Below are 16,774 nucleotides of genomic sequence, written 5' to 3'. Positions count from 1 at the left end.
GGGACAGGTGCATGTTTACCACTGTGTTACATCACCTTTCCTTTTAACAACACTCAGTAAGTGTTTGGGAACTGAGGACACTAATTGTTGAAGCTTTGTAGGTGGAATTCTTTCCCATTCTTGCTTGATGTACAACTTCAGTTGCTCAACAGTCCGGGGTCTCCGTCGTCGTATTTTGCGCTTCATAACGCGCCACACATTTTCAATGGGAGACAGGTCTGGACTGCAGGCAGGCCGGTCTAGTACCCGCACTCTTTTACTACGAAGCCACGCCGTTGTAACACGTGCAGAAGGTGGCTTGGCATCGTCTCGCTGAAATAAACAGGGACGTCCCTGAAAAAGACGTCGCTCGGATGGCAGCACATGTTGCTCCAAAACCTGTATGTACCTTTCAGCATTAATGGTGCCTTCACAGATGTGCAGGTTACCCCTGCCATGGGCACTAACACCCCCCCCCCCCCCCCCCCCCCCCCCCGTGCCCAGAGAAGCCGGCGGTGTTTCTGGGTGTTGTTGATATATGGCTTTTGCTTTGCATGGTAGAGTTTTAACTTGCACTTGTAGATGGAGCGACGAACTGTGTTCACTGACGATGGTTTTCTGAAGTGTTCCTGAGCCCATGTGGTAATATCCGTTACTGAATGATGTGGGTTTTTAATGCAGTGCCGCCTGAGGGGTCGAAGGTCACGGGCGTTCAGTGTTGGTTTTCGGCCTTGCCGCTCACTTGCACAGATTTCTCCAGATTCTCTGAATCTTTTGATGATATTATGGGCTGTAGATGATGAAATCCCTAAATTCCTTGCAATTGCACGCTGAGAAACGTTGTTCTTAAACTGTTGGACTATTTGCTCACGCAGTTGTTCACAAAGTGTTGAACCTCGCCCCATCCTTGCTAATGAACGACTGAGCCTTTCGGGGACGCTCCCTTTATACCCAATCATGACACTCACCTGTTTCCAATTAACCTGTTCACCTGTGGAATGTTCCAAACAGCTGTTTTCTGAGCATTCCTCAACTCTCCCAGTCTTTTGTTGCCCCTGTCCCAACTTCTTTGGAACGTGTTGCAGGCATCAAATTCAAAATGAGTGAATATTTGCAAAAACACAATAAAGTTTATCCGTTTGAACATTAAATATTTTGTGTTTGTAGTGGATTCAATTGAATATGTGTTGAAAAGGATTTGCAAATCATCCTATTCTGTTTTTATTTATGCTTTACACAACGTCCCAACTTCATTGGAATTGGGGTTGTATGTTATATATGTTATATATCTGTACAGGTGGTGTATATAGTAGAAGAGAAAGTGTTTTACTGTTATATATGTTATATATATCTGTACAGGTGGTGTATATACAGTGTATCACAAAAGTGAGTACACCCCTCACATTTCTGCAAATATTTCATTATATCTTTTCATGGGACGACACTATAGACATGAAACTTGGATATAACTTAGAGTAGTCAGTGTACAGCTTGTATAGCAGTGTAGATTTACTGTCTTCTGAAAATAACTCAACACACAGCCATTAATGTCTAAATAGCTGCAACATAAGTGAGTACACCCCACAGTGAACATGTCCAAATTGTGCCCAAATGTGTCGTCGTCCCTCCCTGGTGTCATGTGTCAAGGTCCCAGGTGTAAATGGGGAGCAGGGCTGTTAAATTTGGTGTTTTGGGTACAATTCTCTCATACTGGCCACTGGATATTCAACATGGCACCTCATGGCAAAGAACTCTCTGAGGATGTGAGAAATAGAATTGTTGCTCTCCACAAAGATGGCCTGGGCTATAAGAAGATTGCTAACACCCTGAAACTGAGCTACAGCATGGTGGCCAAGGTCATACAGCGGTTTACCAGGACAGGTTCCACTCGGAACAGGCTTCACCAGGGTCGACCAAAGAAGTCGAGTCCACGTGTTCGGCGTCATATCCAGAGGTTGGCTTTAAAAAATAGACACATGAGTGCTGCCAGCATTGCTGCAGAGGTTGAAGACGTGGGAGGTCAGCCTGTCAGTGCTCAGACCATACGCCGCACACTGCATCAACTCGGTCTGCATGGTCGTCATCCCAGAAGGAAGCTGACGCACAAGAAAGCCAGCAAACAGTTTGCTGAAAACAAGCAGTCCAAGAACATGGATTACTGGAATGCCCTGTGGTCTGACGAGACCAAGATGAACTTGTTTGGCTCAGATGGTGTCCAGCATGTGTGGCGGCGCCCTGGTGAGAAGTACCGAGACAACTGTATCTTGCCTACAGTCAAGCATGGTGGTGGTAGCATCATGGTCTTGGGCTGCATGAGTGTTGCTGGCACTGGGAAGCTGCAGTTCATTGAGGGAAACATGAATTCCAACATGTACTGTGACATTCTGAAACAGAGCATGATCCCCTCCCTTCGAAAACTGGGCCTCATGGCAGTTTTCCAACAGGATAACGACCCCAAACACAACCTCCAAGATGACAACTGCCTTGCTGAGGAAGCTGAAGGTAAAGGTGATGGACTAAACCCAATTGAGCACCTGTGGCGCATCCTCAAGTGGAAGGTGGAGGAGTTCAAGGTGTCTAACATCCACCAGCTCCGTGATGTCATCATGGAGGAGTGGAAGAGGATTCCAGTAGCAACCTGTGCAGCTCTGGTGAATTCCATGCCCAGGAGGGTTAAGGCAGTGCTGGATAATAATGGTGGTCACACAAAATATTGACACTTTGGGCACAATTTGGACATGTTCACTGTGGGGTGTACTCACTTATGTTGCAGCTATTTAGACATTAATGGCTGTGTGTTGAGTTATTTTCAGAAGACAGTAAATCTACACTGCTATACAAGCTGTACACTGACTACTCTAAGTTATATCCAAGTTTCATGTCTATAGTGTTGTCCCATGAAAAGATATAATGAAATATTTGCAGAAATGTGAGGGGTGTACTCACTTTTGTGATACACTGTATGTTATATATATCTGTACAGGTGGTGTATATAGTAGAAGAGAAAGTGTTTTACTGTTATATATGTTATATACCTGTACAGGTGGTGTATATAGTAGAAGAGAAAGTGTTTTACTGTTATATATGTTATATACCTGTACAGGTGGTGTATATAGTAGAAGAGAAAGTGTTTTACTGTTATATATGTTATATATATCTGTACAGGTGGTGTATATAGTAGATATATTACTGTTATATATATGTTATATATCTGTACAGGTGGTGTATATAGTAGAAGAGAAAGTGTTTTACTGTTATATATGTTATATATATCTGTACAGGTGGTGTATATAGTAGAAGAGAAAGTGTTACTGTTATATATGTTATATATATCTGTACAGGTGGTGTATATAGTGGATATATTACTGTTATATATATGTTATATATCTGTACAGGTGGTGTATATAGTAGAAGAGAAAGTGTTTTACTGTTATATATGTTATATATATCTGTACAGGTGGTGTATATAGTAGAAGAGAAAGTGTTTTACTGTTATATATGTTATATATACCTGTACAGGTGGTGTATATAGTAGAAGAGAAAGTGTTTTACTGTTATATATGTTATATATATATATCTGTACAGGTGGTGTATATAGTAGAAGAGAAAGTGTTTTACTGTTATATATGTTATATATACCTGTACAGGTGGTGTATATAGTAGAAGAGAAAGTGTTTTACTGTTATATATGTTATATATATCTGTACAGGTGGTGTATATAGTAGAAGAGAAAGTGTTTTACTGTTATATATGTTATATATATCTGTACAGGTGGTGTATATAGTAGAAGAGAAAGTGTTTTACTGTTATATATGTTATATATACCTGTACAGGTGGTGTATATAGTAGAAGAGAAAGTGTTTTACTGTTATATATGTTATATATACCTGTACAGGTGGTGTATATAGTAGAAGAGAAAGTGTTTTACTGTTATATATGTTATATACAGTGTATCACAAAAGTGAGTACACCCCTCACATTTCTGCAGATATTTAAGTATATCTTTTCATGGGACAACACTGACAAAATGACACTTTGACACAATGAAAAGTAGTCTGTGTGCAGCTTATATAACAGTGTAAATTTATTCTTCCCTCAAAGTAACTCAATATACAGCCATTAATGTCTAAACCACCGGCAACAAAAGTGAGTACACCCCTTAGTGAAAGTTCCTGAAGTGTCAATATTTTGTGTGGCCACCATTATTTCCCAGAACTGCCTTAACTCTCCTGGGCATGGAGTTTACCAGAGCTTCACAGGTTGCCACTGGAATGCTTTTCCACTCCTCCATGACGACATCACGGAGCTGGCGGATATTCGAGACTTTGCGCTCCTCCACCTTCCGCTTGAGGATGCCCCAAAGATGTTCTATTGGGTTTAGGTCTGGAGACATGCTTGGCCAGTCCATCACCTTTACCCTCAGCCTCTTCAATAAAGCAGTGGTCGTCTTAGAGGTGTGTTTGGGGTCATTATCATGCTGGAACACTGCCCTGCGACCCAGTTTCCGGAGGGAGGGGATCATGCTCTGCTTCAGTATTTCACAGTACATATTGGAGTTCATGTGTCCCTCAATGAAATGTAACTCCCCAACACCTGCTGCACTCATGCAGCCCCAGACCATGGCATTCCCACCACCATGCTTGACTGTAGGCATGACACACTTATCTTTGTACTCCTCACCTGATTGCCGCCACACATGCTTGAGACCATCTGAACCAAACAAATTAATCTTGGTCTCATCAGACCATAGGACATGGTTCCAGTGATCCATGTCCTTTGTTGACATGTCTTCAGCAAACTGTTTGCGGGCTTTCTTGTGTAGAGACTTCAGAAGAGGCTTCCTTCTGGGGTGACAGCCATGCAGACCAATTTGATGTAGTGTGCGGCGTATGGTCTGAGCACTGACAGGCTGACCCCCCACCTTTTCAATCTCTGCAGCAATGCTGACAGCACTCCTGCGCCTATCTTTCAAAGACAGCAGTTGGATGTGACGCTGAGCACGTGCACTCAGCTTCTTTGGACGACCAACGCGAGGTCTGTTCTGAGTGGACCCTGCTCTTTTAAAACGCTGGATGATCTTGGCCACTGTGCTGCAGCTCAGTTTCAGGGTGTTGGCAATCTTCTTGTAGCCTTGGCCATCTTCATGTAGCGCAACAATTCGTCTTTTAAGATCCTCAGAGAGTTCTTTGCCATGAGGTGCCATATTGGAACTTTCAGTGACCAGTATGAGAGAGTGTGAGAGCTGTACTACTAAATTGAACACACCTGCTCCCTCTGCACACCTGAGACCTAGTAACACTAACAAATCACATGACATTTTGGAGGGAAAATGACAAGCAGTGCTCAATTTGGACATTTAGGGGTGTAGTCTCTTAGGGGTGTACTCACTTTTGTTGCCGGTGGTTTAGACATTAATGGCTGTATATTGAGTTATTTTGAGGAAAGAATAAATTTACACTGTTATATAAGCTGCACACAGACTACTTTTCATTGTGTGAAAGTGTCATTTTGTCAGTGTTGTCCCATGAAAAGATATACTTAAATATCTGCAGAAATGTGAGGGGTGTACTCACTTTTGTGATACACTGTATATCTGTACAGGTGGTGTATATAGTAGAAGAGAAAGTGTTTTACTGTTATATATGTTATATATATCTGTACAGGTGGTGTATATAGTAGAAGAGAAGCACTCCCGGGCAGCCTCAGGCTTTATTAAGCTGATCCCTGATAAACCCTTCGCCATGTTCTCACCCTCCGACCACCGGGTTCCTCGGGTGAACGTTCCTCTCACAGACTGTCCTCCAGACTTCCCGTCTCGGCCCACAGACTACGCTCAGACCATCTTCATCTGCAGGATCACACACTGGCCCTCCGACAACACATTCGCTGAGGGGTGCGTACCCGAAAACCTGATCCGTACGCTTCCTCGTCCTCCCTGTAGACCCTTACTAATATCAAACACCACCTGTCTCTCTCTCTCTCTCTCTCTCTCTCTCTCTCTCTCTCTCTCTCTCTCTCTCTCTCTGTCTCTCTCTCTCTCTCTCTCTCTCTCTCTCTCTCTCTCAGTTCAGTTCAGTGGTGCTTTATTGGCATGAATGTAATTAGATACACTATTGCCAAAGCGGTAAACAATAAACAGTAAATAGAAATGAGAAAATAAGATACACATATATAAAAACAATAATAATAAAAAAATAACTAATAAAACAGATTAAAAATACAACTCTAGAATTAAAGTTATTTACAGGATTATTAGTGATCAATAAAGAAGGTCAAAGAAAAATAAATAAAATAAATAAAAATAAAAACCATGTAATATCAGTAAAAATCAATAATAATTTGTGCTCGGCCTCACTGGTCGTCCCTCAGATTGTGTGATCAGTCCTCTCTTCTCTCCCAGTATGTAGGGCAGTTTGTGTGTGTTACTGCAGTGTAGGAACTCAGGGGAGATGCTGCTGATCTTCCCATAGTACAGACTCCTGATAGAGCTGTACTTGGGGCACTCTGTTAGGAAGTGCAGCTCTGTCTCCACCACTGCCAGCTCACAGTGAGAGCACAGCCTGGCCTCTCTGGGTGTCCAGCTCTGTCTGCGCCGCCCGGTCTCGATGGCCAGGCTGTGCTCACTGAGTCTGTACATCGTCAAAACCTTCCTCAGTTTTTTCTCTTTCGTTTCTGTCAGGTAAGCAGCCAGAGAGTAATCTCGGTTCAGGGCTGAGTAGCACTGGAGTCTGTGTTGTTGTTGAATTGTCTCAGTCCAGTATTTAATGTAATTTTCTTTTTGTTTGGTTATAATTTGGTTGGGTCTAATGTTTTGGGCGAGTGTGTGGTGAGGCTGATTGGTGTGTGTGATGTTAGTGTGTTTTAGGTCACTGAGACTCAGGACCAGCTGGGTTAGGGAACTCCTTTCCATGCTCAGCTCTTGGCATGTCAGCGCTTTATAATGGGAAGTTTAGAGCTCTTTTCTGAATGCAGAATATTAGTGGGTATTGTCCCAATTCTGCCCTGCAGGCCATGTTGGGGGTCTTCCTCTGCACACTGAGAAGATTTCTGCAGAACTCTGTGTGCAGAGTTTCAATTGGGTGCTTGTCCCAGTTAGAAAAATCATTTTGGGTTAGGGGCCCCCACACCTCACTACCATGGCAAAAAGAGCTCTCCTTGCTTTTTCTTTAAGTTCCTTCACAGCCAAGCCAAAACTTCCAGTGGAGCTTATTGTTATGCCCAAATAAGTGTATGATTTTGTATGTTCTATTTGTGTGTTATTAATTGTAAAAATATAATTCCCCTGACTTTTACACCTTTTTTGGAAGACCATAATTTTGGTTTTTTGGTGGTTTATTTTCAAAGCCCATGTCTCACAGAAGTTCTCTAACAGTTCTAGACTTAGTTTTAGTCCCTCTCTTGTAGGTGACAGTAAGACGAGGTCATCTGCATAGAGGAGACATTTAATGCTGGTGTCACCTAAAGTGAGACCAGGTATGTTACTGGATTGATCCAGTTTTTCAGCAAATTCATTAATATATAAATGAAACAGAGTGGGGCTCAGGCTACAGCCTCGTCTTACTCCTTGTGACTGGTGAAAGAAATCAGTTCTAAGCATTCCGATTTTTACTGCACATTTGCTCTGTGAATACATTGATTTTATGACGTCATACATTTTACCCCCCCCACACCATTCTCAATAAGTTTATAAAATAATCCATTATGCCAAATTGAATCAAAAGCTTTATGAAAATCCACAAAGCAGGTAAAGATTTTGCTCTTATTTTGGTTTACATATTTATTAATGAGTGTGTGGAGAGTGAAAATGTGGTCTGATGTTCTGTGATTTTGTAAAAAGCCAATCTGAGTTTTGTTTAGAACATGATGATCTGTTAGAAGTTCCGTAACTCTGGTGTTCAGGATGGTGCAGAACACCTTTCCCAGGTTACTGCTCACACAGATTCCTCTGTAATTATTTGGATCAAATTTGTCGCCAGATTTAAAAATAGGAGTTACGAGTCCTTCATTCCAGACTCTTGGGAAGTGACCAACATTTAAAATAAAATTGAATAGTTTTAGAATTGCCAATCTGAATGTATAGCTTGTGTTTTGTAACATTTCATTTAAAATACCATCTGCGCCACAGGCTTTCCTGGATTGCAGTTTTTTTAGTTTGTCCTCTAAATCTTCTTCTGTAATTGGGAAGTCCAGGGGGTTTTTGGTAATTCTTAATTATTGTTTCAAATGTTTGTAGTTTTTCAGATATTTCTAATTGTTTCACATTCATTGATGGATTACTGTATAATTTTTCAAAATGGGTTTTCCATGAATCTCCATTAATAATTGTTAAATCGTCCTTCTGTGTTCTTTTTAGTGATTTCCAGTGGTTCCAGAATGAATTGGAGTTAATGGATTTCTCCAGGTCATTTATTTGACTTTGTATATATTTGTATTTTTTAATTTTAAGTATGTGTTTATATTCTTTAAGTGCCTCACAGTATTTTGTGCGCAGGTCCTGATTATGTGGTTCCCTATGTTTCTGATTGGATATACAGTGTATCACAAAAGTGAGTACACCCCTCACATTTCTGCAAATATTTCATTATATCTTTTCATGGGACAACACTATAGACATGAAACTTGGATATAACTTAGAGTAGTCAGTGTACAACTTGTATAGCAGTGTAGATTTACTGTCTTCTGAAAATAACTCAACACACAGCCATTAATGTCTAAATGGCTGGCAACATAAGTGAGTACACCCCACAGTGAACATGTCCAAATTGTGCCCAAAGTGTCAATATTTTGTGTGACCACCATTATTATCCAGCACTGCCTTAACCCTCCTGGGCATGGAATTCACCAGAGCTGCACAGGTTGCTACTGGAATCCTCTTCCACTCCTCCATGATGACATCACGGAGCTGGTGGATGTTAGACACCTTGAACTCCTCCACCTTCCACTTGAGGATGCGCCACAGGTGCTCAATTGGGTTTAGTCCATCACCTTTACCTTCAGCTTCCTCAGCAAGGCAGTTGTCATCTTGGAGGTTGTGTTTGGGGTCGTTATCCTGTTGGAAAACTGCCATGAGGCCCAGTTTTCGAAGGGAGGGGATCATGCTCTGTTTCAGAATGTCACAGTACATGTTGGAATTCATGTTTCCCTCAATGAACTGCAGCTCCCCAGTGCCAGCAACACTCATGCAGCCCAAGACCATGATGCTACCACCACCATGCTTGACTGTAGGCAAGATACAGTTGTCTTGGTACTTCTCACCAGGGCGCCGCCACACATGCTGGACACCATCTGAGCCAAACAAGTTTATCTTGGTCTCGTCAGACCACAGGGCATTCCAGTAATCCATGTTCTTGGACTGCTTGTCTTCAGCAAACTGTTTGCGGGCTTTCTTGTGCGTCAGCTTCCTTCTGGGATGACGACCATGCAGACCGAGTTGATGCAGTGTGCGGCGTATGGTCTGAGCACTGACAGGCTGACCTCCCACGTCTTCAACCTCTGCAGCAATGCTGGCAGCACTCATGTGTCTATTTTTTAAAGCCAACCTCTGGATATGACGCCGAACACGTGGACTCAACTTCTTTGGTCGACCCTGGCGAAGCCTGTTCCGAGTGGAACCTGTCCTGGAAAACCGCTGTATGACCTTGGCCACCATGCTGTAGCTCAGTTTCAGGGTGTTAGCAATCTTCTTATAGCACAGGCCATCTTTGTGGAGAGCAACAATTCTATTTCTCACATCCTCAGAGAGTTCTTTGCCATGAGGTGCCATGTTGAATATCCAGTGGCCAGTATGAGAGAATTGTACCCAAAACACCAAATTTAACAGCCCTGCTCCCCATTTACACCTGGGACCTTGACACATGACACCAGGGAGGGACAACGACACATTTGGGCACAATTTGGAAATGTTCACTGTGGGGTGTACTCACTTATGTTGCCAGCTATTTAGACATTAATGGCTGTGTGTTGAGTTATTTTCAGAAGACAGTAAATCTACACTGCTATACAAGCTGTACACTGACTACTCTAAGTTATATCCAAGTTTCATGTCTATAGTGTTGTCCCATGAAAAGATATAATGAAATATTTGCAGAAATGTGAGGGGTGTACTCACTTTTGTGATACACTGTATTTCTAAGCTCTTTTCTCTTGTTTTTGCAGTCCTGATCAAACCATTTGTTTTCTTGGGTGGTCTCGGGTTTGCTTTTACTGATTGTCAACTTTGATATTTGAGTGGCATGGTCAAAAATACTGTTTAAATTTTCCACAGCCACGTCAACTCCTTCTGTATTTTGGGGGTAGGTGTCTGACAGAAAGGAGTCGAGAGGTGTCTGAATTTGCTGACTACTAATTGCGTGAAGATATTTTTCAGTGCTGTCCTGAGCCCACCTGGGGGTCGTTTAAATGTATATAGTTTGCTGGGTTTTTGCCAATTAGTATTTACAGTTGGTCTGTTCAGGTATACTATAATTTGGCTGTGGTCAGAGAGGGGAGTTAGTGGCTTGACTGTGAAGGCTCTCAGGAAGGTCAGGTCCAAGTCTGTTATGATGTAGTCTACTGTACTGTTGCCAAGAGCTGAGCTGCATGTGAACTTACCGAAGGAGTCCCCTCGCGTCCGCCCGTTCACAATGGACAGACCCAGGCTTCGACAGAGCTGCAGTAGATTTCTTCCATGTGCATTTATTGAGTTATCACAGTTTTCCCTGGGGGAGTAAGTGGGAAAATGAACATCATCTCCTGTTATGAAATGATCACCCTGTGTGCTGATGAAGTCTGGTTGGTCTCCCGTTCTAGCGTTTAGGTCCCCGCAGATCATTACATGGCCTTGTGTTTGAAAATGACTAGTTTCTTTTTCTAAATTTGGGAAGGTTTCTTCCTTGAAATAAGGGGATTCTGTTGGGGGAATATATACTGCACAAATAAATAAGTCCTGAGGTGTTGAAATGGTCTGTTTGTTGAGTTTTCTCCTTTTTTTACTACTTCAATAAAATGTGATAGTTCTGATTTAAACCATATGAGGATCCCCCCTGAGCTCCTACCCTGAGTCACTCCTTTTAACTTGGTAGAAGGGACCACCAATTCTCTGTAGTGTGGGGGGCAACCAGTGGGCTCTTCTCCTTTACACCATGTCTCTTGTAATATTAAAATGTCAATATCTCTAATCTGATTAACAAATTCAGGGTTTTTGCTTTTTAAACTAAACAGAGAAGAGTTTAAACCTTGAATGTTCCAAAGGGAAATGCGAAATGATGCCATTCTGTTTGAACTAAAATGTATGTCATTTAAATCTGGAAATGAGAGAAATCTTGAAATGATTAATTATATATATGTTATATACAATTATTAGTTATGCACTTTTTTTTTTTTTCCCTTCATCATACTTCATTGGCAATATATCTGTCAATCTACAGTGTATCACAGAAGTGAGTACACCCCTCACATTTCTGCAAATATTTTATTATATCTTTTCATGGGACAACACTATAGAAATAAAACTTGGATATAACTTAGAGTAGTCAGTGTACAACTTGTATAGCAGTGTAGATTTACTGTATTCTGAAAATAACTCAACACACAGCCATTAATGTCTAAATAGCTGGCAACATAAGTGAGTACACCCCACAGTGAACATGTCCAAATTGTGCCCAAAGTGTCAATATTTTGTGTGACCACCATTATTATCCAGCACTGCCTTAACCCTCCTGGGCATGGAATTCACCAGAGCTGCACAGGTTGCTACTGGAATCCTCTTCCACTCCTCCATGATGACATCACGGAGCTGGTGGATGTCTTGAACTCCTCCACCTTCCACTTGAGGATGCGCCACAGGTGCTAAAATGGGTTTAGTCCATCACCTTTACCTTCAGCTTCCTCAGCAAGACAGTTGTCATCTTGGAGGTTGTGTTTGGGGTCGTTATCCTGTTGGAAAACTGCCATGAGGCCCAGTTTTCGAAGGGAGGGGATCATGCTCTGTTTCAGAATGTCACAGTACATGTTGGAATTCATGTTTCCCTCAATGAACTGCAGCTCCCCAGTGCCAGCAACACTCATGCAGCCCAAGACCATGATGCTACCACCACCATGCTTGACTGTAGGCAAGATACAGTTGTCTTGGTACTTCTCACCAGGGCGCCGCCACACATGCTGGACACCATCTGAGCCAAACAAGTTTATCTTGGTCTCGTCAGACCACAGGGCATTCCAGTAATCCATGTTCTTGGACTGCTTGTCTTCAGCAAACTGTTTGCGGGCTTTCTTGTGCGTCAGCTTCCTTCTGGGATGACGACCATGCAGACCGAGTTGATGCAGTGTGCGGCGTATGGTCTGAGCACTGACAGGCTGACCTCCCACGTCTTCAACCTCTGCAGCAATGCTGGCAGCACTCATGTGTCTATTTTTTAAAGCCGACCTCTGGATATGACGCCGAACACGTGGACTCAACTTCTTTGGTCGACCCTGGCGAAGCCTGTTCCGAGTGGAACCTGTCCTGGTAAACCGCTGTATGACCTTGGCCACCATGCTGTAGCTCAGTTTCAGGGTGTTAGCAATCTTCTTATAGCCTAGGCCATCTTTGTGGAGAGCAACAATTCTATTTCTCACATCCTCAGAGAGTTCTTTGCCATGAGGTGCCATGTTGAATATCCAGTGGCCAGTATGAGAGAATTGTACCCAAAACACCAAATTTACCAGCCCTGCTCCCCATTTACACCTGGGACCTTGACACATGACACCAGGGAGGGACAACGACACATTTGGGCACAATTTGGACATGTTCACTGTGGGGTGTACTCACTTATGTTGCCAGCTATTTAGACATTAATGGCTGTGTGTTGAGTTATTTTCAGAAGACAGTAAATCTACACTGCTATACAAGCTGTACACTGACTACTCTAAATTATATCCAAGTTTCATGTCTATAGTGTTGTCCCATGAAAAGATATAATGAAATATTTGCAGAAATGTGAGGGGTGTACTTACTTTTGTGATACACTGTATGTACATTGCCTGTATGATTCTCTACCTCATCACAGACCATGTTCCACCAGACGTGTGCAGATGTGACTGAGCATCTGCTGTATGTCTCTGAGTTCAGACACATTAGGATTTGCCCCTCTGCTGACAACCTGAGCATAGGTCAGTGTTCCAGGCTGGGTCTGGAGTTTCTGAGCAATTGATGCTGGGTCCTGGGAGAAGGATGCACTGTGAGTATCCATGGTGACTGTTGGTGCTGGTGTTGGTGGAGGACCAGTGTTCCCATGGTGTCTCTTCGTCCTGCCTGGCTGTGGAAGATAATGAGGAATGTGGTACTGCCGCATTAGATGGGGGGCTTGTGGAGATGCTCCTTCTGTAGGTCTTGGGGTGCGTTTTGGTGGTGGTGGGTTGTTTGGATTTCGTCCAGCGTTGTGTTGGAAGGTGCTGAAGTTGCGGGCCAGTGTGATGTCTTTTAGTGTTTTTGCAAAAACAGGAACTACCTCTTTGAATAGATGGACGTGGTCATAGAGGCAGGTAGTATCTAGAGTCGGGTGATGGGCGAGGTGAGTGTTTGGCCGGAGAGCACATTCCCTGGAGATACTGGTGTTGATCTTCTGAATTGTGTAGGGATGAAAATCTTTGCGAGGCAGCAGGGTGGAGACGATGATCTTTGAATTAGTGAAGGTATTGCTGGCCTTCTCTATTACTGCTCTCAGGGATGAAGCCACTCTCTCTTGTTGAGCCCTGAGGTCATTTGTCCCAGTGTGGATTATGATGTGGCTTGGTGATCCTAGTTTTGCCTCTGTGAGTAGCTCCAGTGCTTTTTGAGTAGTTGGGCACCAGAGCTTAACCACTCTGTGTCTGGGGAAAAGTTTTTTCTCATTGATGAATTTCCCATTTGAGTCAATTAACAAGACAATGTCATACTCATCTGGAATTCTCCTTTCTCTCTTTGTATCCTGGATGTTGGGCTCTAGATGTTCTTGTTGGCTGACAGGAGGTTGTTGAGAGTTAGTGGTTGGAGGAGGCTGTTGTGGGCTGGTGGTTGGAGTTGGAGAAAGCTCTTGAGAGCTGGTGGGGGTTAGATGTGAGTGCTGAAGCTGGGTGCAGTTCTCTGTCAGAGGAGTCTGGTGCTGACTAAAGGAGAGTAGCTTTTCTCTCAGACTCTGTACTGTGTTGTCTCTCTCTGTCTCAACTCCTCTCTTAGTGTAGACATCTCCTTCTTGTGGTTGTCTCTGTCTTTCTCTCTGTCCCTTTGTAGTTCTCTCACCTGCTCTCTCAGTGCCGCCAGCTCTTTTAGATAGTTCTCCTTGTCTTTCTTTGGTTGTTCAAATGGCTGCTGCTTTAGGACCATCTCTCGAAGCTGTACTAACTCTACCTCCAGTAGTGTGAAGTGCTCCTTCATCAAGTTAATGGAGGTGTAGAGTGAAGCATGTTGGTTCTTCTGCTCCTGAGCAGGAGGCTCTGTGGGCTCTGTTGTGGTACTGTATAGGGGGGCACAGTCTTCTTTCTGCAGAGTGTTTTCATTTAACTTTTCTTGCTCTGCAATTTCTCTAAGATTACTAAATGAGCCCTGAAATTCACTCAAGTTTCCCTGTATCATGACAGTTCCATTTTTGTATATGTTGACTGTGGTCATAACTGTCTCAGTGTCATTAGGGTCTTTTATTTTCACTTTCCATCCGTTACAGATCCCCTCTTTTTTCACAGATGAGTAGCAGGAGATTAGAGCTTTATGCCATGAGCTTGGGTAGTCTGAATAGAAGATGAGCTTCACCAGTTTTACAAAGATCTGCAAACAGAGTTTCTGGCTTTTCCTTCAGGAGCTTTTGCTTAAACTGTTTTTTGGCAGTTTCACTCTTCAGTTCGGGAGGGTAAATGACTGGGCAGTACTGGACTGGACTGCAGAGTGGAGCTACACACTCCACAGAGCAGGGGGGGATAGGTGACAGTTCTGATTGGCTCATTCTGAGGAGCTCATGTGTATATTTGGTGGTTCGGAATGTTGAGAAATTTCAAATTTCAAATGTCAGCTGCCAACTGTCACTTTAGCTTTAGCCTTTAGCTTATCCTGCAGTTTTAATGACTTAAATAATGGATTTTTCTTTCTTACTTGTGCTCCAATCTTTTTAAAAATGTATCACTCACAGTGCTGCAGATGTTTGTGATGATCCCGAAAGACATGAACGTTCCTCTGATTGCAGTTATTTCTTCTATAGTGTTTTCTCTCCTACTCTGCTGCTCTGCTCTGTCTGGATGTGAAGTCTCTTGTAGTCGACTTGATATCTTCCAATATCTCACAGATTTTTGTCGATTTTTGTCCCGATTGTTAAACTTTCTACTTAAAATCACTTTATCCAAGTGGATTTCTAAGATTGGTTCAGATTTTCTCTCATTTCAAAACAAAAAAAACATAGAAATCTGGGAGCTCATAGAGACATGACTTCTCTTTAGAATCTCACTCTCTCTCTGTCTCCGTCTGTGCAGGCGGTTGGTACGGTCGTTAGGACAGGCCGGAGTCATCGAACCCGAGACGGAGGCCATGCTGATGGAGTACGACGTGGATTATTCGGAGTTCACACCGGAGGTGCTGGAGTGTCTCCCTCAGAGTCGACCCTGGACCGTCCCACCCGAGGAGATCAAGAAGAGGCGCGACCTCAGGTACCGTCACCTACGCCCTGTACACCTGTACACCCGGGCTCCTTAATGTGGGTGTGTCGCCTAATCGCCTCATTCTTAAACAATGTGCATTTGTTTGAAGCTTTAACAGCCTCCACACAATCGGGAGTGTGTCTGTGGGAACTTGTGCCTATTTGTGTAGTTCTATTGAGCAGCTCTGGCTCGTAATCTATGTTCCAGGAAGAATTAAATCTATACACCTGTTAGTAATGGGTGGGGCTTCAACACCTGAACTGGATCATTAGGAGTGGTGTCGCTTACTGTCATCCATGCAGGGTGTTTGATTGACGTAGTTGCTAATTATTCATGTTATTACATTTGTTATTGTATATAGTAGTAGGTACGCTATATCAGGGTTTGGTCGCGAACCAATAAAAAATGGACCGCAGGGGTAAAAGAAAAGAAATAAAGTAATTTTAAATTGTAAATAAAAACTAAATAAACTTGTACTATATTGTGTTGTGGAGGCTTTACGTTATGTCCTGTATTAGTATTAATAAAGTATATATATATTTCGTTTTGTGTTTAATATTGATGTGTTGGCCGCTCAGGTGGCGCAGCGGTAAAGTACGCTAGCGCACCAGAGTCGGGTTTCTAGATGCATCGTATCGAAACTCGGCTCTACCTTTCCGACCGGGTCGGGCGGCAGTATGAACGACGTTCGGCTGTCGTTCAGGGTTGGGGGGGGAGTCGGAGCGTAGGTCCTCATAACCGGTACGACTGCGGCCCCTGCTGGTTGACTGACGGCGCCTGCACAGGGCTGAGGAATAACGTTGGGGGGGAGGGGGGGTGACCCTCCGTGCGCGGCGTCTCTCGGTGTATGAACTCGGCTCGTGCGGGTGAAAAATGCAGGCCGTACTGACTGCGTGCCGGAGGGGGCGCAAGTCAGTCGAGTGGCGTCCTCAGTCAGCGGCAAAAAGGGTCGAATCAGTATAGAGGAGCAATCAGGGGAACTGGACACCATTAGAATGGGGATAAAAATTGGGGGAAAAAATAGATAATTCAAAAAATATACTGTATATATATATGTCGTTTGTGTTACCACGGGTCGCTTGACGAAAAAAGTTTGAAAAACGCTGCACCATATGACCAAAACTATGTGGACACACAACCATGAGTTAGTTGGACACCCCATTCCAAAATCATTGCT

At 43.2% G+C, this 16,774-nt stretch overlaps 1 protein-coding gene across 2 annotated transcripts in view; it reads left to right on the top strand.

Moving 5' to 3' along the window:
- dis3l2 (DIS3 like 3'-5' exoribonuclease 2) overlaps positions 1-16,774 on the top strand; it is a 36,243-nt gene that overhangs the window by 9,952 nt on the left and 9,517 nt on the right. For both annotated transcript variants that reach the window (XM_062994575.1, XM_062994574.1), the window contains exons 8-9: positions 5,643-5,872; positions 15,433-15,606. In XM_062994575.1, coding sequence (XP_062850645.1) covers positions 5,643-5,872; positions 15,433-15,606 — 404 coding nt within the window. The remainder of the gene's footprint in view (positions 1-5,642; positions 5,873-15,432; positions 15,607-16,774) is intronic.

Source organism: Trichomycterus rosablanca, chromosome 4 (assembly GCF_030014385.1).
Source record: "Trichomycterus rosablanca isolate fTriRos1 chromosome 4, fTriRos1.hap1, whole genome shotgun sequence".
Classification (NCBI taxonomy): Eukaryota; Metazoa; Chordata; class Actinopteri; order Siluriformes; family Trichomycteridae; genus Trichomycterus; species Trichomycterus rosablanca.
This window is presented reverse-complemented; position numbering and strand designations above follow the sequence as displayed.